At 35.4% G+C, this 25,860-nt stretch overlaps 1 protein-coding gene across 2 annotated transcripts in view; it reads left to right on the top strand.

The window, feature by feature from the left end:
* Positions 1-25,860, top strand: part of LOC126815371 (atrial natriuretic peptide receptor 1) — a 239,454-nt gene that overhangs the window by 74,468 nt on the left and 139,126 nt on the right. The window contains exon 1 of one of the 2 annotated variants that reach the window (XM_050540963.2): positions 163-1,138. The exons of the other annotated variant lie outside the window; for it this stretch is intronic. Coding sequence (XP_050396920.1) covers positions 457-1,138 — 682 coding nt within the window. The 5' untranslated portion in view covers positions 163-456. Of the gene's footprint in view, positions 1-162; positions 1,139-25,860 lie in introns of those variants that run through there. 2 annotated transcript variants of the gene reach the window in all.

Genomic DNA, 25,860 nt, shown 5'->3' with positions numbered 1-25,860 from the left:
TTTTGCTATAATTGATGGCAATATGTCGTTACCATTGTTTTTACATGGTCGACATTGTTGATCGTTAAGGGCATTTTTATTTGAAAAATTACCAATCGGATTAAAAATATATATAACTGTTAATCGATATCTTTTTGGAATCCACTTGTTCGGTTGGAGTGTTATTTTTTAGTGAAATAATTGTTTTGTATTAAAATGGAATATTTATGCATAACATGTCGAGATGTATTGAAAACATACCAGAACTTTCAACTGAAGGTAAAGCATTGATCCTTTAACATCAACTGTAGCAACGGTGGCGGTCGACTTGTAAACTTAAATTGCAGCAGGAGAAAAATAGTTCTCCGTTTGTGGCCTAAATGTTAAGTGAAACTTGTTGCAAAACAGCTCGCAGATTAGTAAATCAAATACCAAGGACAGCAATTCTTGATCGGTGATTATAGCCAAAGGGCAACCATGGGTGGACGAGTGTGTGGAGTTTATTTATCTTTGTTTATTGTTATCAGTAGTTGTGCAAAGTTAAATGTGAAGCTTGCGGCCATATTACCAAGGATGGACTCGCGCAAGTTTTCGATTCATAATATCCAACCCGTATTACAATATACTACAGATTATGTGGAGAGAACAATCTTACCGAATGTTCACATATCCGTTAATTATGCCAATTCACGTTGTACATCAAAAGATGCTCCCATTGCCGCTTTTAATTTCTATATGAAAAATGAAGTGAATGTATTTTTCGGTCCTGTTTGTGACTACAGTTTGGCCCCTGTAGCACGTTACGCTCCTTATTGGAACATACCGGTACTTTCTCCGGGGGGATTTGCCCATGATTTTGGAGACGATAAAAGAATAGCCAACGCTGAATACTCCTCCCTGACCAGAGTAGGAGCAACATTTAATTCTCTAGCAGTGTCCATGATAGATATGGTCAAGGAATTTAAATGGCGGCGTGTTAAGGTTATATATGATGGAAACGGTCATGGGAATATTACGCCCCGATTTTGCTTTTTGGCTGCTGCAGCTTTTGTAGCTTATAGCAAGAATTTTAAACTTGCGTATGACTTTCATATCTACATACCATCAAATCATGATATTGAGGAAATGTTGAAGGAAAAGATTGGCAATGACTACAGTGGTAAGTATATCAGATTAAGATACAGATCTAAATGTCGCTTCATTTGATATATACTTTAAAGTCATCCAATGGTTCTGGAGTGTTAAAATGAAATTTAAACTCTAAAAACGAAATAAAAGAGGCTTATGTCTGTGTTAATCTGATTCCTTGAATTTTTATTATCGTATTTTTATTATGAAAACCGTGACAGATAACATCTTGAATCCTTTAGAGAAATGGCAAAATGTATATTTTGCATTATTAACAAAGAATTAATAAATGAATAGGAAACAGTTTTTAAAATTTACAAAGCACCTGCTCTGAACGCCACACAACGATTAATATATTATGATCAGGGGGTAAAAACTGTAACCTCGACAAAAACATATTTTTCTTATAATCGCTAATTCCATTAACCCAATTTGCATGCCATTACCTTAGATCGATAGGGCAAACTTTGATCTTAATCGTTTACATTCAGTGTGGAAGAAATGTGTCTCCAAGATGACTACATAAGCTTTAATTTTGTTTTAGATGTAGGGATTTTTGAAAAGAACTTATTTCAACATAATGCATGTTCAGTCAACTTTGGCGTCTCCTCTCCACTGCAATAATTGCAGAACAGTTGATCACATCTTTGATTACTACTGATGGTTGTGATGCACTGGTGCGATTATTCAGTTTGTTCGCAAAATAAGTTCCGAGTTCGGTATCTCGTTTTCTTGTAACATATACATGTATATCAAAGTCATTACTGTCATCGAATAACAGAAAATGTTTTCTTGGGCACCCAAAAAAGTCCACAACTCTTGCTTATGTCATCTCATAATTGGACATTTAAGTCATTTTCTTAACTGGGGTCTCAAACATGAACACCCCAACTCATTCATTTCCAAAATAAGATAGAATGTGCTCAATTATTAGGTTAGTCAAAATAGACAAAATAAATCCATCTATTCCGAAACGTTTATTGCATTAAACCCAGAGATTTATTGTTCCAGAGCAAATTATGTGAAATATTTGAATTGTGGTTGTTTACAAGCATATTATAAAGGCTCCGTTTCGGCCTTTATCAACAACCTTTAAACTGTTGAAATAGTATGAAATAAAAATAAAACGTTCTTAATTCTGGCGACTTATTCCAAGCTGCTGACCACTGCTTATTTGAGCGTGCCAAATCCTATTTTCGAGTAATAAGGAAATAAAGGTCATATACTGAATGAACAACGCCGTCGGCGTTGTTCGTTTATAGGAATTATAAGTTAATGAGATATCGTCTATATTCAATCTGCTTTATTTCCGTGCACAAACACAGACAAAAATGATAAATTTTTCATTGCACATCAATTCAATATACCTATCTTCATCGGGTAGAAGTTTATATTTGAAGAATGCAAATTGAATCAGAAGCAATGGTCGTTTTCTCAAACTGGCTTTATAAACAGCGAAGTAACTATTTAAGTACTATAAATGTAGTTACTGGTCTTTTTTGCACGACCGTTGTAATGGCACTTCACATGTTTAATAGCATTCCAAGCCTCTCAGGACATGCCATTACTTTCTCAAGAAACACTTAAATGAAAAAAGAGAGACGTTTTGTTTAGAGCTCGTCTACTTAATTCATATTGTTTCCTAATCGTTCACCTTTTTCTATCTTATTCTCTTATCCCTTTCTTTCTTTCCACAAGACATACAGTTTAGATATTGTTTATTTATCTTAGTGCGAGCTTCATCTTATATTATTAAGTCGATATTGCTTATTGGCATAGCTCTATGAAGAGTATCCATTAATAGCAACAGACATATTCGCCGACACATTGATTATTTGAAGAAAGAAGTATTCAAAGTATATTACAGATAGTTATCTGTTATTAATGTTTATATAGTAGAAATACAAAAGGTCATCAACAGTGTATTGGCCATCCAGGTGTTTTTTTACCTTGATATTACATCGTTTTTTTAGTCAGATATATCAAATAAAAGAAGATTAAAATGTAGGATTCAGAAGGAATAATTTTTTAAGTGGAAGATTGAACCTTTTTTCGTCAATGTATTCAGACAATTATGAAAATATAATTCAATACTTATAACAACAGAAAGCTTACAATGTATGATCTGTACACCGGTTTAGGAAAATAAAATAAAATCAATATACTTATCCGCTAGTTTATTGTAAACAAACACTTTATACCTGTAATAACAGAAGGTATGCGATATAAGAATTTTTAGGCAGGTCAATAAAAAACAAAGAAAACACATTTTATACGCTGCTTCTCGTTTACTTTAGTTACTATAACGAAAAATTGTTCTTGTGTCTAGATTATGAATACACTTAAATTTAAATTTCATGAAGAGTAACTGTTGTGTATTTCCCAGTGGGGTAGTTTAATAAGTTTAGACCAGGAACCCACGAATAATTAGTATCCCATATGTGTTTCCATTCTACCCAAGGTATCTTACGCACTTTGATTAAGATTCGTAATGAATAAAGAGCGAGAATCAGAAGGCCATTTGAAACATATCTAAAACTGTACATAATGGTAGTTTCGTATAGTTTATTAATAATCACATCTGATGAATTCGGACATAGCATCCACGTGTTCATTTTCTATGTTTTTTTTCAGCGGTGTCTAATGATGGAAAAGATCCTATAATATAAATCGCATATTTTGTTTTAGAAAAGAAATCTGGACTCACAAATAAAAATATGTTTCAAGATTGTCTTCCATGTTCTTGAAGTGTATATTATTTGAATTGTGGGCCATGAGTTCCTGGTTTATCTCTGAAACGTTGGTATCACAAAAAAATCAGCTGTTCAACTGTGGGGTGATGGTCTTACAGAGAATTAATATTATTTTTTTTCTTAGTAATATCATATGGACCCAGCTCACCAATTCCCCCCCCCCCATTCATTTGCATGGGGTTCATTGTTGACTGTTTGGTGTAGAAAGGAAGAAAAAAGGTTTGAATATACCTTTTCTGTCAGGTTTTGGTGAATATTCATGATTTGGAGGCGGAGGGATATGAGAGTTAAGAAGTTGGTTAGGTTGAAATGTAGTGCGGAAAGTTTCATTGTCTCTACTTCCAGGTTGTGTATCTCAAGTTTTCAATGATGAACTTTATACGTGCTTTTGGACAAGAGATTGTCACATGTTGCCTCATCTGTGGTAGAAAGCGTTCTACAAAACGAAAATTTGGCAAAAGGTTAAAGCCGGTCTAAGAGACGAAAATTAACATTAAGTCAGTGGGGAAATCATTGGTGATCTTTGGTAATATGGCTGACAAAAAACTGCAATACTGATGGACAATACTGGCATAATTAGTTCTATTCCACGTGGACAGGTGTTTCAGGTTGTTATTAATAAAACCTGATGAATGCTTCAAAATGTTGTTACCTATAAACTATTATTCTCTTTTTTTTAGTTTCCAGGTAAAAGTGGTTCGTATTATTGTCAAATTTAGCATAAACTTTATTGGTCAAGTATTATAACGAGTTAAAGAGTTGATATTGTCAAATGTGTGGCATTACTGTAATCAACCGTTTCCATTTTAAGAGTCCAGGGGAAGAACGATCTAAGTCACATTTTTGTATTTTCGCATAAAAGGCAAAACCGACTTTTGGACGAGAATGCTTAACGCAAACAGAACAACGAGTGGGTTTAATTACAACTTCAAAATGATGTTTAATGCGAATCATAAATATCAGTACAACAAGCGACATCCACTTTTCAGCCAAATAAATACGATGGACATTTATTTGTCCGGAAGGCCATTTCAGAAGGGCCTTGTTCTCGATGTGACTCCGATCGTTTTTACCTGAAATGGTTGTTCCACAGAAAGCTTATACAATTTGCTACCAGATGGCGCCATTAATTGGGGTTCGTTGAAAAAGTGATTTAGATCGTTTTTTCCGGGGCTCTTCATTTGTGACTTTCGTTTGCTCTTCATTTGTGACTGTTCAGGGTTGGCGGCTACACTAGAGTTCCCGAGATTAAAATTTCGTGTATAGCGGTATAGCTCAAACCGGGCAGTAACACAGGAGTTATACTACTTTCAACCGGTGCATCAAGGTATTTAGTGACTTGGCTCAGGGGGTCTTGAAATCAATAATTATACATGTATGATACCCCGTGGTTTTTATTTTTATAATTACCATTGCTTGATTAAGACTACATCTTCGTGGTCAAACTTTACTAATTAGGTTTGTGTCCCTTTCACAAAATGGAGGCGTGGCAAATTTTTAATTAGCCTTTCATATCCAGCAATATACTGTAAGCCTTATGTTATGGAGTGTACATTTCTCTGATGACTTGACATGCTAGAGCTTACACCAATGAAATACCCCATCTATAATTAAATGGTCCTCGCATAGGGATTAACAAATATTGTTTGTTAATTCATTAGATCATATGGTTTATAGTTGTGTTGGGTGCCAAACGCGGCCAAAGTGTGCTTACTATTTCATAGACACTTGATACTACCTTTCGACCTCTGTAATCCAGCGCCCAGGATAGCTATTTAGCCGTCGTTTGCGAAGCATGGGTGTACTTTTGCGTTTAACCCACTGAGTCAGACAACAGAGGCCTTAATTAACTCAAGTTTTAACTTAACACCAGTAACGGCTTCTGAAATCATTGGACTGTGGACTCCTCGACCGGTGACATTAATTTTGACTCTTATCTTAAATCTATTAAACTTCGGTTTCTGAAATCTAGGAACATTGTTCACAAAGTCTTAATGTGAAATGTTGGTCTAGAAAATCGACGTGTGCTGTGCACATGTCATTGGATGTTTTCTTTCTAGAATACATGATATCACTTCTCGTTTGAGGAGTTGTTAGAAAACTAACAAATTTTTGTTTTGTCTGATGGTTTCCTATTTAAGAATTTCATGTAATATTTGCTCAGTTTTGCCCTTTGTTTCATCTTTATGTGATTATTATATATTTATACACCACACCTTTCACATAACATGTGTCCGTATGTATTTCACAGTTTACAAACATAAATACAATAAAAAGTAACGATTTTACAGATCTTGGTAAAACATTAATAAAATGAGTTTTTTAATTTAGAATTAAACATATAGTGTCAAATGTGCAGCGTCGGATCTCAAAATACGATAATTCCTATCGTAGACCACCAAATATATATTGGCATCTTCAATCTTACAACAAGGAGGATAATTACGTTTCTAAAGTAGGCCTTAGCTCTTTAATAGCCACATTTAACCATGTATTCCAGATCTATGCATACCACAAGATGACATCTAATCCGTGCTCCCGCAATGTTTGCTTGTTTTACTTGTTATTGGATAGTGTGTATTTACTTTCCAACCGCAGGAATGAAAACCCTTACCATATGTTCAGCAACTATCTCTTTTGCTTGCCAATATATATACCTGTTTAACAACGCAATTAACGCTAGGTACCCGCATTCGAGGTCTTCAAATCAATCTGTCGAAATTAGCAGTACTAAAACACTGGGTTTTAACGCCTTCTATCACTATCTGTGAGTAGAGCAATCTCGCGATGTTCACCTAAACATACAGTAAATCTAGACATCACATTTTCACAGCGTTAGCAGAATTTAGACCAGTGCAGATGTTAGAAAACATGGTTAACAGATTTTAAGGAACACTTCATATCTTGTTGATGTAGACTGTGCTTCAGACTATTTCCTACCATATCAAGGCTTTGATTATCAACATACATAATTACTTTTTGAATTATACCCTTGATATATGGAATTATATTAAACAAAAAGTCATATCTAATTAAATTGTCTACTTTATTATGAGCATGCTTTTATTTAAGAGTTCATTGATATAATGCAATATTGATTACAATCTTTTCGAAAGACCCAATGATTACAGGCTCTAGGGTCCACACTACTAATTAAAAGCTTTACGACACACAACTGATTACAGTACGGTGTATAATGATTACGATACGCAATTTATTACAGTACTGTACATGCTCTAGGGTCCACACTACTAATTAAAAGCTTTACGACACACAACTGATTACAGTACGGTGTATAATGATTACGATACGCAATTTATTACAGTACTGTACATGATACCGAGTACAGGCTCTACGAATACACAACTGATTACAGTACGGTACATACATATACTACTGAATATAAGCTCTACGATACACGCGATTGATTACAGTGCGGTACGTACTACTGAGTGTTTACAGACTCTACTGTCTTATTTTTATGCTCTTTAAATTTGATTTTAAAAACAAAAACATTAAATTTTCAAGTCATACGGTACAAATTGATATAAACATAAGATTAACGCCAACTCGATTCTTAATACAACCTTAGTACCGTCTTCAGTAGCCCACTCGGAGTAGGACGTTAAACCCCATTTCATTTCATTTCTAATACATCCTTGGACGTTCTGCGCTATATTACTCCTTTTAAGTTGCATAGTCAAACTAGAAACTCGGTAAAGGACGCCAGGACAAAACTACTCATATTGACAAATCAATCCTAAGCTTCAACTGTATGCATTGAACTTTGCTGCAGTATTTGGCAACACCCCTTTAAAAAGATTTAGAAATCTACTAAGAAAACGCAATTTTCGCAATGATGCACTTCCGAAAAAAAGATGAATGTTTAAGTTTAGATTATTCCATATAAAGAATAATATTGCTTTATTCCCCCAAGCATTTGAGTTCTATCTAAAATACTGACAACCTATAAAAATGCCCTTGAGGATCTTATCATGTAATTCGTATTTAAATCATGGCATTACTGTATGATTATGCAGGGAAATTTAATAACCTAGTACATTTATAGAATATGCGTTAAATGGAAGGGTTAGTTTTGCCTACAGATAGAGCAATAGCAAATTGGATGTTAAAGTGAAACAATTCAGATGCACCATGTTGAGACATTGACAGTGATTCTGAATTAAAGAACCTGGCATATGCATCCCCCGGTCTGATTTGAATCGAACTAGTCAATGTGTACACCCAATCATCACTTTGTCACAAATTACCACTTTTAAGGGGCGTATAGATCAAAATCAGTATTATCCATAATATTCCACTTCAATACTTGTCCATTTCAAGCAATGTTGATGGGGTTATCTAACCGTGAAGGCAATTTTTAAGACCGAATGCAGATTTCAAAATCTATTCCTGACGTCGAGTTCTCTGTGGTTTCGTGTGCCATTTGTAATGATAAGACTTGGTGAACAAAGTAAAACATTACATAGTCAATGCGAAAGTAATTGAAACTAGTTGATTCACAAGCGGGAAAAGGGATGATTTGCAGACTGGCTAAATGGGTACAAACGACAGCCCTTCCGTAACACCGAAGCCAATTGATTAGAAATTATAATTAAAATAATAAACATTCAATGAAAATCAGTATGTGCACTGGTATAACATCAATGTGATTTTTATCTATCTTAACATTCCAAAGACTAGAGTTATACACCCTTTAATATAACATAAAGAAAAAAAACGATATAAGGCGAAAAAAGTAATTCTAAGAATGAATAAACGAGAAGTATTAAATATAAAAATGGACTCGAGTACGGATGATAAAGAAAAGCATATACTGGTTATGGTCAAAACACAAACTAATGATTTTATATCCCAGTCCAATCAACAGCTAAAACTTTTCTTTGATTAAATATATTTCTACCATAAAATAATTATTATTATCCTGATTAATGTAAATCAATATTTGCCAGGTAAAGTTTTAATGAACCACACAGTAATACAGTGCTTATATTTAAACAGAGAACTTACGTAAAGCTTTCATAAATGGAAGAGGCAATTTATTAATACAGTGCTTATATAAAAAAAAATTGATTTGATTTAAAAAGAGAACTTCGGTAAAGCTTTCATAAATGGAAGAGGCAATTTATTAATAATTTGTAGCTCTATAACAATACGGTTTTCATCTTTGAACCTGTATTTGACTTGTGTTAATTTTGTTTTATTTACTTGTATTAGGGTAAGGTAAATACGACAATTTTTTCATAAAATACTGACACTACAAGTGTTTCTTAAGGAAAAATTCAACGCTGAATCCAAATCCGTTGAAAAAATGGCGGCCAAAATATGACTTTTTGCCGTTATACTCCTAAAATTATGTGAGATATAGCGTGTAATATGTTTTTTCAATGGTTTTCTGGACCGCGGAGTACGATTCCGCGTTCCAAAATGCAGTTAAAAACGCTATAGTGGAAACATAAACAAGTATCAGTGTAAAAAATCAGAAATTAAGTCTCGCATTTACAGCCACTGAAGCAATAGAGACGCACAAAAGCAGCAATAACATCTAGTAAGGAATGTAAGAAACAGATTGATTGAGAATGAACATGCTTTGATACACTGAAAGAGTAAATAGATCATCCAAGAACAGATTTCAATAATGTATCGGGATTATTTTCAACTCATTTCTGGTTTTATAGCATTCCGAATAGAGGTTTTTAGCTCATCCACTGAAAATCTTTCGTACTTAAATTTACCACCAGGAAGGTTAACTCCTCGCCTGTAAAGGATGTCGGGGCGATGGTGGTGCACAAATAGCTTATAATTAAGAGTAATTGTTTTTCGTTGAATTCGTCAAGTAAGTTTATATCAATCTCATTTACTGGGCCACCATGTTCAAACCAAGCATTTTGGACTGTTTAACTGTCGCTAGAATGTCTTTTTTTCAACTTTTCTCACCGGCTTCACTTCATCTGAAGTTCTCACCCACTTCCATTTATGTTTCTTCCCTTCTTCCATCATCCCAATGAAGTCTGAATCAATAAGATGCGCATTCCTAGTTACATTATTCTTCTGTGATATAGTCGGTACTAATGTTAGTCCTCCACATACCTGAGAAGATTTCAGAACTAGAAAGGTATAAAAATGGCACGGATTTGGAAACTGGTAAAGGAAGGTTGATGAAAGTGGTAATTGAAGAATTTCTGGAAATGCTTGAGCGTCAGCTCAGTGAAATGAAGTTCTTTGCGCCTATCTTTGCTGGTGAAGTCGTGGAAGGTACACAAGGTAGGTAGCTGACTCAAAGATGAAGTTGGGGTGCGAAAACGAATTTGCGAAGCTAAATAATCGCTTAAAGGTATGTGGAGGAACAACATCAGTACAGACTATATCACAGAAGAATATTGTAACTAGGATTGCCCACTTTTTTTATTCAGACTTCATTGAGATGATGGAAGAAGAAATGAAACAGAAATGGAAGTGGGTGAGAAATTTAGATGAAGTGAAGTTGGAAAAAGACAGTCCAAAATCAAAATACTTGGTTTGAAGAAAAAGAAAGACTCTAGAAATATGAAGGAAATGTAAAGAACATGGTGGTCCAGTAACTGAGATGGATATAAACTTACTTGACGAATTCAGCGAAAAACAATTACTCTTAGAAATAAGATATTTGCGCACCACCATCGCCCCGTCATCCTTTACAGGCGACGAGTTAAACTTCCTGGTGGTAAATTTAAGTACGAAAGATTTTCAGTGGATGAGCTAAAAACCTCTTTTGGGAATGCTATAAAACCAGAAATGAATTGAAAAATGATGCCGATACATTATTGAAATCTGATCTTAGATGGGCTGTTTGCTCTAAGAAGTTTGTTTTCCTCCTTTCAGTGTATAAAAACATGCTTATTGTCAACCATTCTGTTTCTTACATTCCTTACTACACGTTATTACTGCGTCTGTGCTTCTCTATTGATTCAGTGGCTGTAAATGCGGGAAGAATTTTAGATTTTTACACCAATAATTGATTATTTTCTACTATGGCGCTTTTAACTGCATTTTCGAACACGGCATGGTTTTCTGTGATCCAGAAAACCATATAAAAAATATATTACACGCCATATCTCACATAAGTTTAGGAGTATAACGGCAAAAAAATAATATTTTGACCGCCATTTTGGAAAATGGAGGCTGTACTGACCGAAAGACACACATTAGGTCGAAAATGTCAACGGATTCGAATTCATCGTTTAATTTACCCTACCCTACTTGTATGTATTATTATAAACTATTTTGACGTCCAACAAAACTTAATCATTGTATATTTGCTGTAGTATGATGGAATAAATCATTAGAGATACCGGAAATTGTTAATCATGACTATATATCGATGTAACATAATTAGTACGTATATATAATCAGTTCGAAACCAATATTGATTGCTATGTTCATTATCTTTGAAGCTTCTGTTGTCACTTTGTATATTACGATAATAAAGGCAGATACGTGTGAAAAACTCTAATAACGATTGGATTGGATTTAAAGTAACATAGTCCTTTGAAAAGTGTATATAAATAAAAATTGTCTTTTCATTGGGTTTTACAAGATTTTTTTTTTTCGTGTGGGATTTTACGTCCATAGATAAATCCAGAGTTGAAATATAACAAGTGTTGTGTTCTATTGTCAACATAGTAAACCAAATTTAATATTAAACTAATCTTATTATAGTAAACCCAAGACACCCGCTTAATTTAATTGTATAGATTGTCACATTGAAAGAACACAACAGGTAAACCTTATTCAATGGCGTAGCTATAGGTCTTTCAATCAGGGCCGTCCTTGCGTTCGATTCCAGTGAGAAGTTTTGCATCGAGTTCACAAGTTTAACAGAAAACTGTGAACGGAAATAAGCGACATGATAAAATGTGATGATTTTGTCCTATGTCGCCTTCATAGTTTAAGGTTATTGCTTGCAACCCTAATGAACAGTCCCACCGAGGTATAAAAAGCAAAATGGTTCTTCCTGTATCTAATGCACAAGCTTTCATAAAAATGTGAGGATAGCTTCTGAATTACTTGTTTATTCTTACGACCAAATGTGGGTGAAAAAGAGGCATTAACAGTATACCACATTCCGCTAATAACAATTGCGCAGTAAGACCGACAGAATCGACCTTCCAAAATTTAGCACGCGTGGGATATGCTATACACTAACGACCTTCGATACCTCGTTATTTTTTAAAACTCTTCCAGTGTATAATTTTGTATATACTACTCGAATAAAACAATAACAATAATATGCAGTGACAGAATCGGCCATCCAAAATTTAGCACACTTAAAGCGTGGGATATGTTATATATATATATATACTAGCTTAAAATAGGGGAAAAATAAAATGATAAATCAATATAGAGATACGTGTATAATTTTTAGGTACACGAGAATAATTATATATCGGCTCAAAATTTCATCGCCAATACAGTATATATAAATTAAGGTTACCCCACCGGTGTGCACCTCGGTTTTTGCCCCATCCGAACGACTACGCGTGGTCCCTTGGCAGCGCACGCCAGTGTACATCTCGGTTTTTGTACCATCTGAACGACTACACGTGGTCCCTTGCCAGGCCCTACGTCCTGCACCATTGACGAGAGTGAACTTTCTGTCAACACCGGGATCGAATATTGAACCTCCAGGTTAGCGAGCCAACGTCTTACCCTCAATTCGGAAATGGTTTCATTTTCTGAATGGCTTTAAATCTTCAATTGCATTCATCAGTTGTATCGGTGACTTACTAATCGCGACGATCACTTACATATACCAAGTATATGGACACTATCTAAGCACTTACATAGCGCTGAATTTCGGGACTTCGAAAAACAATCACAGGGCTTTCAATAATTGCACAGGGTCGTGAAAAAGTATACCAAGAATAACTCAAGCAGGATTAACCTGTCTGATTTCCTAAAGTATATCTGCTTTAACCATGTCGACTGCTTTCTACAAGTGTCATGGATAAAGTCGATTATATTACTTCAAACTATATCCAACCTGAAGACAATATTCTGACATATTTGTTATAACCTGGTACTGGACTATAGATTTGATTTAATATTAATTAATATATAATTAATAATCATGCATGGAATTCCCAAACTTCTGTGGTGCGTTTTAATTACAGAAAAAATCCAACTTCCTGTTGTCAGAAAGTGGAGACGAGCTTTTTAACTAGAGATCACCTTGTGGCTTCACAAACGCTAATGAAAACTGGAATATGTTCTATAATCTATTTCTTTAATGCAGATTGTTATATCTCCTGTTTAGCTGTTCGCTTTGAGTATGTATCTATCCATATCGACGCCGGAAAAGTATTCACCCGTTTGTCTGTTCTGCGGTCTTCTAGCCATACCAGTATTTGTGTCTTATGAAATAAGCTAGTCAGCCCTATTGTCCGTCCCGGACGTCTTCATGAGCCAAGTCGGAGCAGAACAGTGGGACGTTAAACCCCATTTCTTTTTGTCCGTTTAAGAACACACTTCTAAACTACGAGACAAAGTTTGAGGTACACGAATTCATCCTCATTCTCGGATAATACCGTAGCTGTTCAATCACATTTTCCCTGGATGACAATTAATATGTTCTATTCAACTACAATGATGTATTATATGGCGAATGGCTTTTAATGGCAAAGAACGTAAATACAATTTCGTTATGAGTAATGCCATCTAAATCAAATTGTTGGCAGCCAGTTGATATATGTATGAGTAAATGTTACTTTCTCCACTTTTTACGAAATAAAATTTACTATTAACGCCAAATTTGATTTATTCAATTGTCAGAGGTTGAATTATCTTTAATATTTCCTCATCTGTATATGTCTATAAAGATACGAGTCTTTCCATTTGGGCAGGTTTTTCATGCAGAATATGTACAAAGATCATGTTAACGACTCTTTTATGTTGAATGAAGGAGGAGATATTAAACGGTCTGGGAAGATTTGTTTGGCTAGATGTTCATTCGTATTTTCTACAGCAGAGAAAACTAATGGAACAGAAAAATGACACGATATTCCAATATTTGAGCAATGAAGACAAATTTAAGGAAAGATGTGAAGCTAAAAAAAAAACCCATCAAGCACAGAGAGATAGTAGCGGTTTACCGTACACTCTACACAAACTAGGTCATTTAAGTTTTATTTCAATAATTATCTTGCACGTATGGGTCTTTAGCAATGGGGTGAAACCGGGGGCTCCGGAGAAACCCAAGAGGTTGAACAGACGACCCTACTCCTTGAAACGTACAAGCTGTTGACCGAAACCACAAAATCTGAGTTAATCTGTTAATATATTGCCTAATATAGTTCAGTAAATGTAGCTTAAAGATACACTATGTAAGATTTAGATAAAGAGCTGACCATTCTTGCTATAATAGCTAAAAAATAGATAATGTAAAATGAAAATATTGAAAATTTCATTTAGATTACTTCATTCTGAGCCAAGTTATCACTTTTTGTAGTTTTGACAAGATGTGTGCATTGTGGTAACCAGGGCACTGGTATATTCGAGGCCTAGCCTAGCTTTCCCATTTTTAAATTAAATTTTTAAATGGCGAACATTTCTAATCTAGTTAAAATCATCTCGAGTATCCGATGCCGTCGAGAGTTGATTATGGTCTTGTTTTGTTAATAAATGTCCAATTAATAGTTTATATAACATTTCATGCCTACAGAAAGACCTACAATAGGCAGCTTTAGCTCTTACATAATGTATATTTAACTCGGCCAAGATAGTTTAATTTAAACAATATTTTATTTATTATATCGGATCGAACAACAGGTAGACACATCTATAAGTTATCTCCAAAAATATAAAATGGTTAAATCTTATATTTATACAAATTAACAACTGTGGCCAAACTAGTCCCACTTTTCTGCTCCGACTAGGCTAATGAAGACGGACAAACTAGTACAGCTTTACGGTTGTGCCAATACTTTTGGGTGTATATATAGAGAGTGATTTATAAACACACAATTGTTGGGGGTGAAATGTAAGATCATTTGAAAGATAAAGGTTGCCATATAAAATTAGATAATACTGTAACATTTTGAGTTAGGTAGTGTAGGTTATTTTGTAGAATTGTTCTTGGGACATATGAAAAAGAGCGGCATTTATCTTCGTCTGCAGAATTGAACACAGGGGCACTGAATTTAGCTAATAAACCTGTTTGTCAAACTTGGTCGATATAGTTCATATCGGCCCCAATAAAATGTATCGACAGATCCACATACATTAGTCAAGTCGCTAAGGTGACGTTCGATCGGGCCCCATTTTCAATTTCAATTATCCGATAAGAGCTTCACAATTTAGAATATATAGTTCAAGTAGACATTACAGCTAATTACAAAGAATGTCTCTAGAGGACTGCCCAAAAATAGAATTATGTTTTTTCGGTGGCTAAACTTAAAACTGTGGCAATAAACGTACTTCTGATGAATTCAGAGGGTGCAAAACATAGATCGACCATACTAGACCGGAGGCTCAGTGCGTGTGGGGGGGGGGGGTCAAATGGGCACATAACCAGACCCAACTTACGTAGAATACGATGCCGAGTGGCAATCAGTCGTTGGGGCGTTGCCGAGATAATCGGGGTCAAGGGTCAAATGAAGTCATTTGCACTAAAAGTGAATGCGCAGCCATTCTTGTATCATGAAAACATGCTGAAAATGGTTGAAAGTAATCACTCTTTCAATAAAAATGTAAACTTGCTAAATTCATCTTTGTTATGTGTGACCCCGGAGGTCAAATTCTTCGTTTTTGCACTAGGAAGATTTAAAGCAATAACATGTCAGCGTAAAATATACAAACTAAAGCGAAACCTGTTCTAATTAATAATAGGAACATTTAAAACCTATCTTTAGGTGGTCTTAGCACCGTATATTTACTTTGGAACGTCGAAAAAGATCTTGCATAACGTAACCAAAACACTTCGAAGCCTGTTTCAAAAATACGTTTGGGTTTTGTGCCCATTTGAGGGACACCCCCATGATGTCAAATCACGGGTTTCCCACTCTTATATCCCATATAAATAACCATGTACCAATTTTGATGCTTTTTCAAAAAGTTAACGATTCTTCGAGAATAGCGACCTGACTTCATGGGATGTCAGTCTATGCCTATGAATAATAATGGTAATGGAATTGGTCTTGCTAAATAATATACTCTTCAAAAAAAGTAGGGGATATTCAGAAACAATACAAAAATGCGGAAATGCACTGCTGTTTTTATTAGAGGTAACCAGTGTATGTTAATAACAGGCCAATTGACTACACATGAACATAAATAGTTCATAGGGGCGGTTTATCTGACGGTCCCATTTCACTAGCAAAGAGATACACTGTCAAAAGTAAAACTGGACGTTTTTGATTTTTGTCTTAATAATGAGTAATTACTCCACCAATCCTCAGATATTCAGAAATTCTTCGTAGCATGCTCCTAATCAACCGTCCAATCACGATTTGGGGCAATCTGACCCACTCCTCTTCCAGTGCCACGGCCAATTCTTGCAGTGTTGTCGGTTGACGTTGATGTCCACGAACACGTCTCCCGTTCATGTCCCAGATATGCTCTATAGTGAAAAGGTCAGGACACATGGCTGGCCAAGGCATATGGATAATATGGTGACAATGAACCCTTCCCACGGGTATGGCGCTATTTGTCGCACGTGCAGCTCAGTGGTTCTGTTGGGGCGATAAGTTCTTCATCTGTGACCATACTCTCAAAGCATGTCAAGTGTCCATGACTATTTATCATATCACAACCAGCATAGGTATTTGCATTTCAATATCCCCTACTTTTTTTTTGAAGAGGATAAACATCGATTTAAGTATATTATTATTATATTTTGTCTTTTCTCAAATGATATATTGGAATTTCGAGAAATCTTAAATTAAACCCTGGGGTCATTTAGGTATAATACAGCCAGTTAGAATCTAGGTGCATTTTATTTTACGGGATCACGTGTCTAGGTCGGGTGTTCGATCCCTGCATTGGCCGAGAAAGTTCATCCAGATTTTCCGGCAGGACGGAGGGCTTGACAAGGACAACTGTCTAGTCGTTCGGATGGTACGAAAAACCGAGGTCCCGTGTACACATTGGCGTGCACGTAAAAGATCCCTTGACAGTTGGAAGTTGATATAAGAGTAGGCCGTAGTGCCGCTGTCCGGGCAAAATTTCCCTCGTAGCACACTGTCTTCATTAGCCCAGTTTGGAGCAGAACAGTAGGACGTTAAACCCCATTTCATTTCATTTCATTTTATTTTATTTACTCTTTCTAGAAAACCCTTTACCACTTTTGTTCACATGGCTTATATAAGTGTTTGTTTTAACTTTGTAATTGTAATTTCTTTATAGAAATAAGATGTAGACTGTAAATATTTCAACCTTTAGTTTAAACATGACCAGACAATCATTTGTATGTCTATCCCGAGGCGTTGGGATTTTAAAATTTATAGATTATCTGTAATTTCTAAAATATTTAATCCGAATGTAAAGCTTAGATCGCGTGACAAATTTAATCAAGATATGTGTATGTCGACTATAATAATTGAAATGCCCCTGTCTCAATATTGTTTTGAACAAGCTTATATGACTACAGGCTAAGACAAGATGAATAACCACCGAGACATGATTATATGAAATTAAACAAAACAGAACCCTTTATGGATATATAATCATTCATATACATGTTAAGTCAGGGATAATTCTAATAGATAAATATAGATTTCTTCTGGGTTTACTGAAATCACAATTACATTATTTATAGGAAAAAATATGGTTGTCGGGTCATTTTCATTGAAAAATTGATTTTGATGTAAACAAGCTATACAATGGATTTTGATGGATTAGGGTTACAGCTTGGGTTCGAGGTCTTTTACACCTAACAACTGAGTATCGATGGACACTGCCACACGTGCAGATATTCTCACCTGTCCACCGAATTATTGCAAGTAAATAGAATATCCCCCAACTTATGATCATTACGAGCCATTAAGTTAAAACTGTATGGCTAAAAAAAGTATATGTTATATATTCCCTCATGTGTTTAGTATATGCCAGCTTTGAGAAGAGACTTTATAATTGAATCCACAAATGATTTTAATTAAAGCAGTTATACTTATCGTATGGTAATATTCCCTCATGTGTTAAGTGTATGCCAGCTATGGGAATAGACTTTATAATTGAATCCACAAATGATTTTAATTAAAGCAGTTATACTTATCGTATGGTAATATTCCCTCATGTGTTTAGTATATGCCAGCTTTGGGAAGAGACTTTATAATTGAATCCACAAATGATTTTAATTAACGCAGTTATACTTATCGTATGGTAATATTCTGCAAATTATAAGATTTCAATTTTCCAAAATCGTAAAATACTTGCTGAGAACACCTTTAATGTTAGACAGTGGGCTACTAAATAACACACGTTCATGTGTCCGGTATGATTTTAATTTGTCAATCAATGAAGGCGATACGATGTAACAAAGATCACTTGGTGGCAATGTGAATTCCTGAAACTCCTTACTTAATTCAACTTTTTGATCCCATTAATTCTCAAGAGTTAAAGGCTTCCCAGTGAGATCGTGAACTGGATATTAAGAAGAAAAAAAGACCGTTCTTCCTTTCTCTTAAAGTATCGATTGCCGTTTCATTCAGTAGTAATGTCACTACCTCCCAGCGGTATCTGACAGTCATCCGACCAAAGTGCAAAACTACCTCAACATTCTTTAACCCACGTGTTCATTAATTTTTGAACTGTGTGATCTGCTTGACAGTTAAAGACATATAGCTATCAATAATTTCACCCCCAGTGTCTAGATGAAAATTATTAACTTTTTGGGGAGGCGTTTCTATTGTGCTACTCTAAGGAAAATGATGAATGGGTATCTAATTTGTTGATTTCGTTCAGGTATATTGATGGGAGACGCGAGTACTCGTTTCGGAAATTGTTTTCATGTCATCAGTAATTTAGCCACATAAGCTAATCATCAAAATTAGAAGATATAACGTTGATTATTGGCTTACTCGGTTGTTGGGCTTTTTCGACATCCGCTTATTAAATTCTATATAGGAAAGTCGGTAAGAACCAGCATTCCGTATCCAAAGGGATTGCTTTCGAAATTATCTGGAGATTTCTATCTTAAATCTACCCAGATTTACTCTATGTTGATCCGGCATTTCAGTACCAGTAGCCCCCCCCCCCGGCCCTCTCGAGCATATGAAAATGAAATGAATTTAGTTACAATCTAAAAGCTTGGCTTTCAATTGCGGAATATTTTTTTTATTTAATTTTAGGATTTTACTATCTCTAATGTTTTTGCATTAATCCACATCTATAACCTTTCTTTCAAATCTGTTTTTAAAGAAAATCCAGGAATGTATAATAATTTAGTTTCCTATAATCTTAACTAACTTAAAAGACTTAATCTGAAAATCAGTCAAGTTGTACTTAATTGGACTTAAATCAGATGCCAAAATTCTCTGTGTTGGTAGTTTGGCTTCGCCGTGTGATGAATTATGTGAATTTGAAATCCCAAGCGTGTAAGAGTGGATCTGATGGGTTTTGTGAGTTGGTGAACATGGAACACGATTGGGATAGAAATAAGGTAAGATTATTATCAGAGACGGTAAACGAAACGAAATTATAGGAAAAGATGTGAAAAACAGATGTGGCTACTGGAACTTTAATAGATTATACCCCAAAATGGAACTGGTCCATTAAATTCATGTTGTACAGGGGCGCCGGAACGCAAGGTTATGGGTGCAAATCCTCCCCCCCCCCCCCGTCTCCAAAAGCATGGGGCATTTGCCCAACGGACCTTACTTTTTTGCTGACTTTCTTTTAAAATGTTTTCGTACACCGGCAATGAAATTATCTGACCATCCTTCTCGCTTCAACTCTTCACCGATTGTAACAATTGATATGTGTTCGAACATTGGTTGCTTAGGTAAGGGTGGGGGATCCCATCTTGTGCTCGTCTCGGGTAAGTGAGTGGAGACATGAGTGCAGGTTCGCACAGTTTGCTGTATTCATAAAAATCGTATGGACGAAGTAGATGTATATAAGGTAGTATTAGAGTTCCTTGCTAGATCGCAGCAGCACAAAATATATTTTGGTTAAGTATACGATGCCGCACTATGTCATAATAAAATTTTATATTTTTGAATATATCCGATGATATTGTTTAAATAGGTTTAGAGATTTTTGTTCTATATGCTACGTCGAAGAAAACCGAATCAGTTATTGATTCTAGTGATCAGAGTTGTATTTTTGATCAGATAGGTTCTGACTGGTAACCTGCCTAAAGACCTCTCGGGAGGAGAACGGCCCCTCCCCCCTATGAACCTCGAATGTTCCGGCGCCCCTGATGAAGGAATGTATTCAGACTGGAATTCAGGGAAAAGCAGGCGAACCGCCAATGCAATAACTTCTGCTTTAACAATTCAAATATTATAAGTTTTTTTGGAAATATATAACAGATAAGGATGCTACTGTTTGGAATTCTGTTTTTGGTCTTGGAAGAAAGCCAATCATATCAGATTATTGTAATTAACCATTTAACACGGTCCTGGGAATAAGCTTGACCACATGACGCTAGACAACACGAGTCTTTAATATTTAATGAAAGTGATGTTAACTTTGTGGAGTACAAGAAGGTCATATTTTGTTGACCTCATCTTAGGGAATTTGTACTAACGTTAGTTGAAAAATTGATTTTGAACAACACAGCTGAATTGTAAATGCCGTAATTAAATTGATTTGGGTTTGTTTGGAAGTGACTTGTAGTGCCAGTTGGCCGATAGTGCAATAAATAAAACAATTTATATTCAGGAATTCGACGTAAATCTTGCTACATATTACGTTTATTACCGAGGACGAAATTCTAATGGAACAATGCTTTCTCGAAAATGAGATGATAAAAAGTCGGGATGACTTTTTGATGCTGAGTGTTTGAGACAATCAGATTAGAGCGCAACATGGCCATAGCTTTTATAATTTGTTACATGAATTTTATGAGTTCTTTGCACCAGACTTCTTGATTTATTTTGACTGGTATGAACTTACAATTTATAATAAGATAAATTATAAGACCAGACACGTCTTCATATACGACAATCTCGTCAAAAGAAATTGGAAACTGGGCACTTTAGGATACTATTCACCATGATAGTAACTCCCCAAAGAAAGTAACCGTAGAGAAGATGTCTTTAAAATAAACCAAATTGTTTTCGAATATTTTCATTCTTTAGGTTAAATTTTACTGTTCTGTTTTTTCTCACCATGGTGATCGTAATATCGCTGTTCTTGTAGGTGGATTTGTTAAGGGTTCAAACGGTGATTGAGTTGTTCTTGCGGTATGATTAAATCTTCTGCGATGTTGTTATTCCTAATGTACAACAATTCTTGATGTCTCCATTTCCAATTTATATGTATTTATGATAATGATCGTGAGAGATCCAGCCATCATGGGCATTTGAGTTATTTTAAAGAAAGTTCTGTTTATTTATATATCATGTCCAATAAGCCAAACTAAGATAAATTATTATTATTATTTTGTTCCTGTAGTATAGGATAAGAAGTACTGCTAGGTAGTCGACATTAAGGTAACTAATATGGTTGGCATTACTGCCTTGTCAGATCACAAGATTTACTTCGCTAACCTTGATGATACTAAAGATACCACTATACCACATATTGCTTATTAATATATATATCGTCTCTGATTTATAGTAACGCCATGTATTGAGTTAGCACAACGTCCACGCAAACCTGTATAGTTTGGCTTATGAGCAGGGTCAATAACGTGATATCATTCCGATAAAGCCGAATACATTTATCTATATGTTCGTCATTGTGGTAAACCCTTAAGTGCGCAAGAAAACTATAGGGACGCTGCAAATTCGGTAACCTGCCCCCTCCCCTTGCATACCTGATAACGTGAAATTTACATTTAGAATATTTTCGTCAATGTGGTACGCCCTTCATGTGTGCATTGACCAAGAACAACTATAGGGACGCTGCAAGTTCGGTTCCATGCCCCCTCCCCTTGCACACCTTATAACGTGCCCTTTATATTTAGAGTGGTCTAACGCGCGTGCGTTATAGAAATAATAGGTATGTCCGTGTGGCGAACCCTCCGGCAGCAATCCCAGGGCTGTACGTGGCAAAAGGAATCGGTCGCTGCCCTCCGCCAACGTTGCTAAAGAACCCTGCACGAAAGAAAATAATTATTGAAATACAGATATACCATAATGTCAGTTCATCTGTGACCTAGTTCGCGTTGATTGGACGTTAAACTATCACTCTGGTGAATTCTAGACTAACTGGACTTTTACTTGAGTGTTATGACTTGTATTGAAAAACTGAACATTTTGACCCGAATGGACACATTAATTCAACTGCCTCTTTCGACCCAGAGGTGTGATTAAATATGTTAAGACAAATAAATCGCTTGAATTTCCACGCTCGATATTGTGAACACATATCAGTCACCAGAACTGCTTGCTTCATTACAAAATATATCAATGTTAAACACCAAACACAATTCTAATTCTAGATTATAAATTTAAAGGGGCACATGTCGAGTGGTGAGATGTTCAAATCAAATTACAGCAATCATTATGTTGCTAAATTAACGTTAATTACATATCAAATACGACCATGCTTTACATGGAAATTCGTGATTCATACAAACTAGTCTTCCGCAATGACCCCATGGATTTGGTTTAGATATTACTTACGACTCTCTTGAGATCTTTGTCGAATCCACATAATATAACTTAATTCGATAATAAATTTCTCTTCAGTTTCAAGATTATATGTATGCTTGTATCTGAAGTATTATATTTGTAATTAGCAAATAGAGGCATGCATGAGAAATAATGTACCATTGTTACCCACAAGTAGTCTTGATGGAGATCGCTGTGTTGGTTTTTTTCTCCCATATTTATCTATTTGAACAGTTTTCGTTCAATCAGGGGTCATAATCCATGAAGTTACGGTTCGATACCCACCAATTTCGAAAGGAACCGAGATCTTTGGGAGATACACTTATTTCAAGTTTGGTTAAAATCGGATAAAAATTGTGACCATAAAATACGTCCACATGATAATGTGATGTGAGCGTATAAAAAACAAAGTATAATCTTTATTCCTTTAATTTCCGTTATTCTTTAAGACATTAAATATCAGCCATCGCAGAAACAGATTTGTTCACATCATTTTGTGCCAAATGATTTTGTAAAGAATGTCTGTGTCAAAGTCTATAAAAAAAACACTTCTGTTTTTCATCCACGTTAGCGATTTTACAGGTTTTTGACTGACATAATGACAGTTTAAATTTGAGTATTGACATCATCCAAAAAACTCCGTCTTCAATATCTCATCTAAACGAACATTGTTAAATCTTTTTCTGAACGAATCAACGATTTAAATGTATTCACGCGATTGGAAACGGAGCTTTTAAAACGTCTCACAGTTCGTTTCAACAAAATAGAAAAATCAAAAAATAATTTAGATAGAGGAAAGAAATCCTGTGCTCGAGACGTAAGACGATCGAAGTTGAATGAAGTAATCTCGTCTGTTTCTAGAACTATCATGCATAAACCCCACCGTTCCCTTCTAAGACATTTAAAATGAAAACGCTTATCATTAGCATTTTTCTCAATGGACCCTCCAACGACAATTCTATACGTTAAAGTAATGGTATCAGAGGGGTCAATTTTTGATGATGTGTGACTTATGGTTAGCCTAGTTGAGGTCCTCATTTTAGGATCCCGAATGGTTAGAAATTTTTCTACAGTTGAACTATCCAGTTTGTTGAAAATGTATCTTTTGAGATGAACCGTTTTCAAGTTGGAGGTTGACACCCCACATCATCTCCACTCCTTAGTTCTTTTTTATTTTGCACGAACTAAAGGTGGTGAATTTTCAACAACATTTTTTGGGAAAAATTATCAGCGATGTGGAAATAAATTTTCTCCCGATGACTTATGGAAATGATCGCCGATTCAAAAAGGGATGTTCTTTATGCAGGTCATCAAATGGTCGCCGAACATTCACCGAGGATTCAAATATCCCCGAAGGTCCCCCGATACTTTGGAGAGACATCGTTGATGCCTCGGGGAAATAAATATTTCGCGGAAGCTCCAGGGAACCATTCCCGTGGATCTGGAAACTCCAGGGATGCCACCCGACCTGTTCCCCTAACAAAATGTCGGAAAACAATTCTCCCCATGCCTCCTGGTGCTTCCATATGGCTCTCGACGCTCCCGAAGTTCCCCGGGAAACCTGTTCCCGCCTCTCATCTATTTCCATCGGTAGTATATATATTCCCGAGGTATAAAATGTCCAGTGGACTTTGGCTTTAACTCCAACCGGCGTTTTGGACATGACACAAAATAAATTAGTCGGATTTTAAAGGTGCGGGACACACGATTTAACTTTTCGTTTTATCGGATTAAGTCCATATTTTAAAGGCTTCCGAATTAACAAAAAGTGCTACCTGTTGACGTATATATTTGGAAATAGGTGGGTATTCGTTTCGCAAAGAAAATCAGATTTAATTAATTTGCCTCTTTTAATTTGTATCTTTATTTCCGATAGACCCACAAGAAAATATTAAAGCACCTTAAATTATAAATCTAATGTGCTTAGCAACGAGAATATAATTATTCCCTTGCCTCTCGTTTTAGTTTGTTGCTTCCGATTTTTAATATTTTTATTATTACACGAAACTAATGACCCAGTAATGACACCATAAAGGGCCAAATTAGACATATCAATCATTGTTGGTCGCTGTAGCTGTTTTCTAATATCTAATAATATAAAACGAATTTATTTTATGATCAGTAGTGGAATACCGCGTTTTATCAGTGAAATAAAAGTGTTATTCCACTGGCTAGTTGTTTTTACCTAAAATGATTGTAAAATCATAAAATAAATAGAACATTTGTCGCATTCGTGAAAATATAAGTTTTCTTGCTTCTCGATGAAATAAAATATGTTATTCACGACAAAACGACAAATATCATCTATATATTATATTGAGAATTAGGAATCCCGAGTTACTGGAAACGGTATTGAAAATGATCGTGTCTACGGTGAATGCTGATGCTCACGTGATGATTCAGTTGCCTCTTGACATTGATTGTGGAAAATCCGTATAGAACCTTCAGCAGGTGCTTTTGATACACATATTTATAGCAATATACATTGCTGCGGACTTGTGAACCCGCGCACTTGTGAACCCATTTCGTGTATGATGTTCACGGAACGTGGTTTTGGTTCGGCTGATTTATAAAACAATATTTATCATAATAATGCTACTTTTCGGTACCAACAATCTGCTATTAACAATTTTTCTGCTGGGCTGGGTACAGTTATTATTGTTAATTTTAAATCTAAATACTACATTGGCGGATAGAAATGAAAACGGGTATACACGTGCTGAGGGAAAGTTTGCCCTGACCAACGGCGCTACGTACGGCCTACTCTGATTTCATAGTGTTATACATATAAGAGTTAAGACCTAGAGATTATTCTGGTTTAATCCAAACCGATATTAACAAAATACTGACTGGACAGGCAATTTTGTGCTCCATTTCGTTTTGCTAACTTAATGATAGGTATATAGTTTTAATTAGTAAAACAATATTATCAGTGACTAGGGCTATATCACATTCAGTAAAACAATATTAACAGTGACTAAGGCTATATCCCATTCAGAAATCAGTGCCCCCCCCCCCCCACGTCCAATCTATTTCAGCTTTATTCACTTAAACATACATTATGCAAGAACTAAATCTGCCTATTGCAGGTCTTTCTTTGGGTCTGAAATGTTATATAAACTATTAATTAGACATTTATTAACATGAAAAGACCTTAATCAACTGTTCGATGCCATCTTATGTGTTCGATTTTCACTGGATTTGAATCCGATCTGCTGCTC

The sequence above is a fragment of the Patella vulgata genome, chromosome 3 (genome assembly GCF_932274485.2).
Source record: "Patella vulgata chromosome 3, xgPatVulg1.2, whole genome shotgun sequence".
Taxonomy (NCBI): domain Eukaryota; kingdom Metazoa; phylum Mollusca; class Gastropoda; family Patellidae; genus Patella; species Patella vulgata.
The sequence above is the reverse complement of the archived record's forward strand: the minus strand, read 5'-3'. Positions and strand labels throughout refer to the sequence as shown.